We start from the raw sequence: 9,225 nt of genomic DNA on the forward strand, positions 1-9,225 counted from the left end.
CCAAATCCACTCAACAGCGAAACAGGAAACAGAAAAACACGAGTTGATGTCAGATTTAATTAAAGTAAAAACTTTAATATTAAAGCACCCGCCATGATTAATCGAGCAGCTGACTTTCTCCTTCCTCGCGCTCCGGGTAGTTTGCTCGACGCCTCGCGCCGCTACCATGGCGACGAGATCAAAGTCTGTTGACTGTAACCGCGCGCGCAGCTGGAGACGCGCTTAGCACAGAATGCGCTCAGCTACACAGAGCTGATAGAACACAGAACACAATACTCATTAAATTATGTACCGAAAAGGCGCCTTAATCAAAGATGCTATCTTTTAAGATATTTTCGGATCATCTTATCTTATCGACGGATAAAAACGCGAAGTGAAGGTAAAGCGGTAATACTTCTGTCAGCAAGCTGTAAACCTGCGCTGTTCGTTTGCTCTTTGTATTCAAATGAACTACGAGGTTCTCGAGCCAACGCAAAAGAAACAGTATTCCACATTTTTATCCCACAATGGTTTGTTTTTCTGATTATCAAGCTCAATTTGTAACTTATTTGTCCCTTTGCAGTTCTAGCACTCTGCTTGTACCTTCATACACGGTAGCAGGTGTAGTGCAACTTCACAGAAAATTTGCACGTGCTCCATTTTGCACATTTTACAGAATGCGCACATGCTCATGCAGCCTATAGTGCAGCTTCTTGCATGAATAATTCTTTTACAATACGTGGAAACATATTGTTCACATAATGTAATGTGTTTACTTGAGTTCGCGTTTACAATTTCAGGCCATGAAGTTCCCTACCTTCACACATTTCTCAGATAATCACACGGGAAAACATAATCATATGTTAAGGCATGTGAGTTCATTTACGTAAGCGTAGCCTGGCTGAAACCCATTTAGCATTATTTGTCAAAATTCGACTTCGCCCCCTGCATGGAAATATAACTATTTATTTATTTATTTATTTATTTTTATTCATTTATACAGATTAAACACTTTTATAAAAAGTACATGGTCTGTCATCCTTTACCACAATGCCATTTATTTCATCATTTAGAAAGCAATATCGACACATTTGGATAATCCACATACTTGGATAACTCCAAATATAGGTCACGAGGACAGCAGACATCTCAGAAATTTCACCAAAGTCAGGAATGTCTACCTAAATGGGGCCTGATAAATAGCTTAATAATGGGGGAAAAAATATTTACATCCCTAACAACCTTAATTTTGACATTTTTGACCATATAGGACCCCTAACAGAAACCAAATGTGGTTCAAACATGTGTTCACCGGCCTGCTCACTTGTTTAGTCAAAAATTCTCATCCTCATGCTTTTAAATAATGGACAGAAATGGCTTATTATTGTTGTTCTAAACCTATTTAATGTCATCTGTTTTTATTAAATAATCTGTGGGAACTGTTAAACTGGAAATTCCCTGTAGCAGGTCCTGAATCCGTCCACATGTGCATTTCCCCTGTTCGGCTGCAATTTGCTCCAAATGAACAGGAAATATGTGTGTATTGTTTGGTCAGGTGTTTCTTAATGCTTTGCATTTATTTACGCACTCAAGGCCTATTGATCTACCTCCTTCCTCATTAAAGAAAATGCTGGCACTGACTGAATGCATTTGGATCTGTGCTGATTGCTGAATGAAAAACTTTTTGGTTAAAGCCCAATTTTTGGATCTGATTTTCTATAGAGTATGATCTCAAAGGAATAATTGAAGCGTGTGTAATAGGTTGTGGAATCTGAAACAGATTTGGTGTTATGTCTAGGTTAAACCTAACAAAGTATAAAATAACTTTATTTGTGCTTTAACTTCACAGTTTGCTGCTTCCCTAACTGAAATTCACTCAATTGATTTTATTTAGCTATATAAAACTCGCCATTTCTGTGTTTGCACCACATTATGCAGTGGCCTTGAATCAGCATGCAACCTTAAATCAATAGACTTGGGGCCAGCTGAACACGTCTTGTCCAACAGCAACAGGTGAAATGCTCTTGTGCCTATATTAAGCCTCTTGTCTAGAAAAGAATGAGCCACTGGCAAGAGGATATATGCTAAATTAAACTCACAACAGGAAAAACTACAAAAACTGAGAAAAATCTCCCACCATTATTAATGAAAGATAGTGTGGATTAAAGATTTTTCTTACAACAAAATGCAGTGTTGAATTAACAGCATAATCTTTTATATCAAACTAGCTGTATAAAAACAAAGACTTTGCATTGATTAAATGAATTAGTAGTTATGTAAACACTGGTTTAATGTTTATTAATCACTGGGGATTTTCTGAGAAAAATGATGGAGAGTATTAAACTGTAACACAGATGGAGTATTAGGTTATAGTAAATACATAAGAGAACTCATAACAAACTGTAAACATAAAAATATAATGTCATAGTGGATAGCACGGTGGCCTCACACCTCTATGGACAAGAGTTTGATTTCTGCCTTGGGTCTGTATGCATGGAGCTTGCATGTTCTCCCTCTATATGGTGGCTTTTGTCATTCCACAGTACAAAGACATGCAGAGTAGTCTGGTTAGTATTCCTAAATTCCCTGTAGTGTAAGTGAGTGCATGTGCGTGTGTGCCATGCAATGCATCGGAACCTTGGCCATAGTTTACCTTTCCTTGTGCCCGAAGTCTCCTGAGATAGGCTCCAGTCTTCCTGTAACCCTGTTCAGGATAAGCAGTATAGAAAATTAATAAATGAGTATGCATGATTATTGCGTGATTAATAAAAATATTTAGCACTGGGTTTTAGTGTGCAGGGTTCTGCAAAGACAAGAATTGTGAATGGTTATTAAAAATCTGAATATAAATAATCATATTTTTTAAACAACAACAACAACAACAACAATAAAAATAATAATGATGATATAATATTCAATCAATCAACCAAGCAATAAATCAACTAACTCAATCACAACAACATAGCAAACAATCACAACTATAAAAATACACTGAACAAGAATGGTGAAAACAAACTATTACATTCTATTTTAGCGGTTACTTTTTTGGATCATAACCAATTAAATGAAATAGTAAATGTAGACATATACCCCAGATAGCTAATGTACCAACTTCACAAAAACACCTACTTTATTCGAGCTCATACATCATTCATGCATCATGAAACACTTTGCTTACATAAAAAAACATAATGTTCAAAGAACTGCCCTTTTTAACCTGTATAAATGAAACGTAGGCTAGAAAAGTTTTATGGATCTAAGAGAGATCCAGGTGCTGGCTTTTTTTATTTTTATTTTTATGGAAATTCAATTCATGGTGATTGCGCCTGAAAGCTTTTTATGCACTTCTTTTCCGTAATGTCGCTCTTTGAACTGTATGAAGTGTTTATATTGGTGTGTAGGGAAATCCGACGTGTCGCACGTCCGTTCTCATTATTGTTTAGTTGAACAGAAACTCCAGTTTCTCCAGTTCAGTTCCTCGGTTGTGCGTGTGGGAGGCGTTCCTGCTCTCCTCCGCGTATATTAACGCGCTCCAGTACGCGAGACTATCCCTCTCTCTCTCTCTCTCTCACACACACACACACACACTCTCTCTCTCAGTGCCTTCTGTGCCTCAGCCAGACCTGTGACTCTGCAGGATTACGACACGAGCGGATCTGCGGAATCCCCGAGATCGATACCAAGAACGTAAGGATTGAGCTCCGCTTTTCTCTTTATTTGGTCACTTCAGTGTGACTTTAAACGCTCGCGCTCGCTTCTAAGTCGAAATTTTGGCTGAAGAGACTCTGCACGCGCAGCTGATTCGGTCCCAGGGCGTGTATGTGGTGACGATGTTTTTATTTATTTATTTATTTATTTTTTTTAAACATTTTAAACCCGTCACATACTGAAACGGATTACTATTCCACCCAATTCGGATTACCCTGTTTTCAGTGATTTCACTTTATTAGGAATAATGCATTTGTGAGCTTTAGTGAAGTCTTTACACATTTTGTGAACCTTAGTAACTTGTTTACTCACTTATCAAACTTCAGTAACCTGTTTAGACATTTTGCAAGCTCTAGTCACTTGTTTCCACATTTGTCAAACTCTAGTAACCCCTACACATTCAGGTTAAAGGTACAAGAGACTATTTGTAAAATCAAGTTTTAAAATGTATTTTTGGGGGGTTGTATAATTGATGTTGTTGGATGTGTATTAACTTAACCGCCTCTGTTTTTCTGTACATCTTTCATGCTGTGCAATGTTGGGATGCTGTTACTTTTCATTCACTGTCACATCGTGCAGTTATAACAATATACATTTACTTTTGTAAGCATTTTTAACAGCCAACACCTCTCATTTCTGTTTTTTTTAAAAATATATATTTATATATATATATATATATATATATATATATATATATATATATATTTATATAAATAAAACATTAGGTAAAATTATGTGCAGTGCAAACTAGTTTTGCTTTGGTGCTGTTCCTTTCACGGTTCTGTTTTTCTTTCATTTTCATTCGGCATCTTAACACTGTCACTCCCATTCTAAATCTGAGTGCCTCTAAGGTCCACTGACCATTCCTTCCCCATGTGGAGCCGAATGCGTTAACTTGTTTAAGATGAACAATGCAGAGTTTCAGTGAGCTTAAGGAGAGAGACTTAGAGTGAGAGAGAGAGACGGAGAGAGAGAGAGACAGAGACAAGGGTGGGGAGGGGGATCGAGGCGAGAGTTGCTGTGTCCACACAGGGATCTCTTTGTGCCTCAAGGGCTGGGGGTTCAGGTAAGGGCACCCACTGTATCTGAGAAGTGTAAACACAACAGATTTACAACAAGGTGGGTGGGGGAGCATTCATAGACCACCATGTTTTATTGCACCTGATGAGCCAGGTCGGAGCTTGACATTGCGCACATTGTCTCCCTCCACCGATAATTACAGAGGAGATCTATAAAGGCTACTGGCTCCGCTGCTGCTGCTGCTGCTGTGATTTGGTGGGATCAGTAGTCATGTCGCTGTGCATTAAGAGCAGCTGCATCGCCTCTCACATTTCTCATAATGGCATTAAAGTTAAGTGCTAACACAGTTTCTTGCTCAAAACAGCCGGCTGGTATGGAATGAGCCTAAACAAGCTTAAACAGATTATATCAGTCAATGGCTCTTCAGCTGTGCGCCACACACATACACAGTCGTCCGTTTGGAAGCTATCACTTTGTTTTAAATTCTTTGTAAGTCACAGATCGAGGTGCCGTCTTGGTGAGGTTTAAGATTCTTGTCCTTAATGCACATGATATAGGTTTTGGAAAACACTTTTTGATCAGCTTTGCTCAGTTGTATGTTCATTAGGAAACACTGTTAAAGACAGTGGAGTAGGTTTTATAGAATATATTTTTCAGGATTCTGCTTTGCCTCATTCTCTGTCTGTCCTGAATCCAGTGCAGATCTCTTGCTGAACATTCCCATATCTAACACAATATTTCACTTTCTGAGTAATATTGCACTTCTCTCTGTCATTCTGATGCTTTTTAGAAGAAGAGAACTCAGTTTTTTGTCGCATTTCTCTTAAATATTTAATGCACAGCTCTCATTGGGGATGGATATCTGATATGTTTTTTGACAATTTTGGCGTAAGGAATTTATTTATATCTAAGCTCTTGTGGAATTCATAGGCTGTAGATTTTAGCTATAAAACTGTCATAGTAGGCTTAGTTATAATCCAGTTAGCATCTTCTGTATGCATGAGTTTTGATCCTGTATTATTTGTGGAGCTATGCTGTTATCAGTTCTTTCAGTTTTTTCCTAATGGACTGTGTGTGATAGGGCTGTTAATACTGATAAAGGTGTTAGAGCAGAGGGATCTCCAATCTTAAGCATTCTTCCTGTCGGTTGCATTTCGTTTTTGACGATTGCTTTCAGATGCATTAGGCCGAAAATATCAGCCTTGATAATCCCCCTTTTTGATCCCTTTTGAGTGGTCGGCCTTGCTATTGATAGATTACAAACAGCTCAGTAACACTCCCTGTTCCCTGGAAATGGCTCCCTGTTATGTATAAAGCTAAAAAAATTCCTTTAAACCACATGAGGTGCTGCCCTCCGACACGGGACCCGGCATGTGTGAGATGTTTTAGGTTATACGTGCTGTTCTTAAAAATAAACATTCTCTGTTGTGCATTTTTCTGACTTCCCAGTAATTTTTTGGGACTTGGTGTATATTCCTTGCCAGCCCTTCATAACTCACAAGTGGATGTTTTGCATTACAGGATCAAGAGTTCCTGGTGAGAAGAATCACCATGAGTGTCAACATGAATGAACTGACGGACTTTCTGGACATGTTGCGAGATCAGAACTTCTCCTTCCTGGAGGAGAACGGCTCTCGAGTGGAGACGATGGTGTGCCAAAGTACCTTCAGCCAAACTGCCATGCTCTACTCCCTCTCCGTCCTCTACGTGTTCATCTTCATCATAGGCCTGGCCGCTAACACACTGGTGGTGTGGGTGAACATTCGCTCCAGCCGTGAGCGCCACGAGACACACTTGTACATCCTCAACCTGGCCATCGCTGACCTCTGTGTAGTGGCGACACTGCCAATATCTATCAGCTCACTTCTACAGCATGGCCACTGGCCTTTCGGTGATGCCATGTGTAAGATCACACATCTGATTTTCAGTGTCAACCTCTTCAGCAGCATCTTCTTTCTTACTTGCATGAGTGTGGACCGCTATCTCACAGTGGCTCGTTTCGGTGATTCCCCTGGACACAGCAAGAGAAAGTGGATAAGGCAGGTCATCTGTGTGGCCATATGGGTGTTGGCACTATTTGCCGCTTTGCCTGACACTTACTTTCTCCAAGCGGTCAAGTCCACGCACTCAGATTTAACCGTGTGCAAGTCAGTGTACCCACCTGAGAAGTTGCATGAATGGACTGTAGGTGTCCAACTGAGTTTCATTGTTCTTGGTTTTGCCATTCCCTTCCCTGTTATTGCTGTTTTCTATGCCCTCCTGGCCAGGGTGATCAGCTCCTCGGCGGACGAGGAGCGCCGTGCAAGCCGACGCCTTGTCTTCACCTACATAGTGGTCTTTTTGGTGTGCTGGCTGCCCTACCATGGCACACTTCTCCTGGACACTCTGGCGCTGCTCAACGAGCTACCACTGAGTTGCACACTGGAGAATGCGCTGTACGTGGCACTGCATGTAACACAGTGCCTGTCGCTGCTACACTGCTGCGTCAACCCAGTCGTGTACAACTTCATCAATCGCAACTACCGCTATGACCTCATGAAGGCCTTCATCTTTAAGTACTCCACCAAAAGCGGCCTGGCCAAACTCATTGACGTGACTCGTGCTTCTGAGACTGAATACTCCGCTGTTGAGAGCCAGGGCCCTCTGTGAGGAAATTTCCTCTGAAGAAATTGCTAACTGACTTAACTGTAAACTCTGCTGACCCTCTGTATTGGGTTGAGACACATATGGGACTGTTCCAAAGAGAAAGATCTCTTAAACTGCTTCTCCTGAAACTGCATATGCTTTGTAAGGGATTATAGAATATTGTATTTGTTCAGAATATCCTGTACATCTGTATATACCGTAGAATTGTATTATTATTATTATTTTACATTTTTTTTTTGGTAAATTCAAATTATTTTGAGAGATGTAATGACAGAAGCACTTGTACCGAGTTGAAGGGTAAGCCAGTAAGCTTGGGCTTTGACTGGTCAAGCGTATAAGGTTATAGGGGTCAGTCCAAATCTGCTCCTGCAGAAGAGACGCTCAGAGAACACACGAAGCCTCAGGGCCCTTTCTGACCTCGAGGCCGACCCCGTCTCCGTTTATCTGTACCTTACGACCACCTTTAGGCTGTCTATCGTGGCATCACAAGTGCTTAGCCAATGAACCAAGACAGAGTTAATAAGGAGGGACACAAAAAGAGCCAAAGCATGGTGAGCAGAGGGGGACATGTCCAAATTCTCATAAAGAGAAATTGTTAAGGAATGACTGAATTGCTTGGATGTGTTCTAGTAAAAATCCAGCTGTAGAAACCAGATATACTTTTTTAGATAGATGTATGCTTTGTAAATACTAAGGAATATTTATATATTCAACAGTGTGTATTTTCAGTGTTTTTGAAGTTAAAATGTACTATTAAAATAAAAAAGGAATTCTTAAAAATTGCATATGTGTTTGTTTCACTCAAATAAAAAAAAATACTCAAATATATAATTGAATTAAAATATGTTAGGTTGATCACATATTACATACAGTTTAATAATTGATTAATTATTTGGAGTAGAGATGCAGTTTGATTTGTATCTTGTCAAAGGAAAAAAAATGATTGCGAAGCCATTTGTAGCTTCACAGTTTAGCAGTAATTTTTTTTAAATCTTATTTTGATCGCAGTGTAAACCAGCTCCAGCATTTACTCACTGCTCCATTGTACTATAAACAGCAAGCCCACAAGTTCCAAACAAAACTTCAGCAATACATTTGTGTGTCATCAACCTGTTCATGCTACTTAACACCACATGTCTACTTAAAATGGGAATATTTATTACTATTAAATGCCACAAATGGTCCAAAACAGGCACAGACCACTGACACTAAGGACAAAATAGGAACTGTTATGCGGCTCTTGCTGAAAATAAAAAGCTGTTTCGACATTACTTAAGACACTTGCAGATGAGTCCCTACTGCCATTTTGTAATAACTGTTACTTTTAGTAGGCATCATTTAGTAGGTATCATAAAACTACAATGCCAAATACTGGTACTGTATCAGCCATAGCAGTTAAGTTACAGTTAGTTTGCTCAATATTCACAAGCCGCCTTTGGTGTAAAATGAATCCATATGGTGGGCCTGAAGGAGAGCAGACATCTTTACTGATCTAGTGAAGATAATTCATATGCCTGCATGCATATGTCTCTTTGTGTGCGTGTGTACGCGCCTTTGCTCTTTGTACATTCGCCTTCGGTGGCAGACTGAAGGAGGAGTGGCTGGTTAATCAGTACCAGGGCTTCTTTTTTCTGTCTTCCTGCTTTGTAGTTATGAAAAGGATCCAGGTGTTCCTGGAGTCAGTAGTGCTTTTCAAAGAGACCCTCGTTCTCCCTCCTCATCACTGTGGCTCCAAGTGCATGGCAAATTACACTGTCTGTGTGAGGCATGATTACCGTCACCTCCCAATTGGAAACTCCCCAAAAGAGAACCAGGTCTTAGTTTATCCATAAACATACTGTATAACTTGGTGCAACATTCCATTTTTCATCC

The 9,225-nt window shown here is 39.8% G+C and overlaps 1 protein-coding gene across 2 annotated transcripts; it reads left to right on the forward strand.

Moving 5' to 3' along the window:
- Positions 1–3,511: 3,511 nt before the first annotated feature.
- On the forward strand, positions 3,512–8,136 carry ackr3b (atypical chemokine receptor 3b). Of its 2 annotated transcripts, none has more exons than XM_053499210.1 (2): positions 3,512–3,666; positions 6,229–8,136. In XM_053499210.1, the coding sequence occupies exon 2, from the start codon at positions 6,259–6,261 to the stop codon at positions 7,354–7,356; it is 1,098 nt and encodes a 365-aa protein (XP_053355185.1). In that variant the 5' UTR covers positions 3,512–3,666; positions 6,229–6,258; the 3' UTR covers positions 7,357–8,136. The 2 variants fall into 2 exon arrangements, with proteins under 2 accessions (XP_053355185.1, XP_053355186.1); XM_053499211.1 differs by lacking the exon at positions 3,512–3,666 and adding an exon at positions 3,679–3,796.
- Positions 8,137–9,225: the final 1,089 nt, after the last annotated feature.

This window comes from Clarias gariepinus, chromosome 6 (assembly GCF_024256425.1).
Source record: "Clarias gariepinus isolate MV-2021 ecotype Netherlands chromosome 6, CGAR_prim_01v2, whole genome shotgun sequence".
In the NCBI taxonomy this organism is placed as follows: Eukaryota; Metazoa; Chordata; class Actinopteri; order Siluriformes; family Clariidae; genus Clarias; species Clarias gariepinus.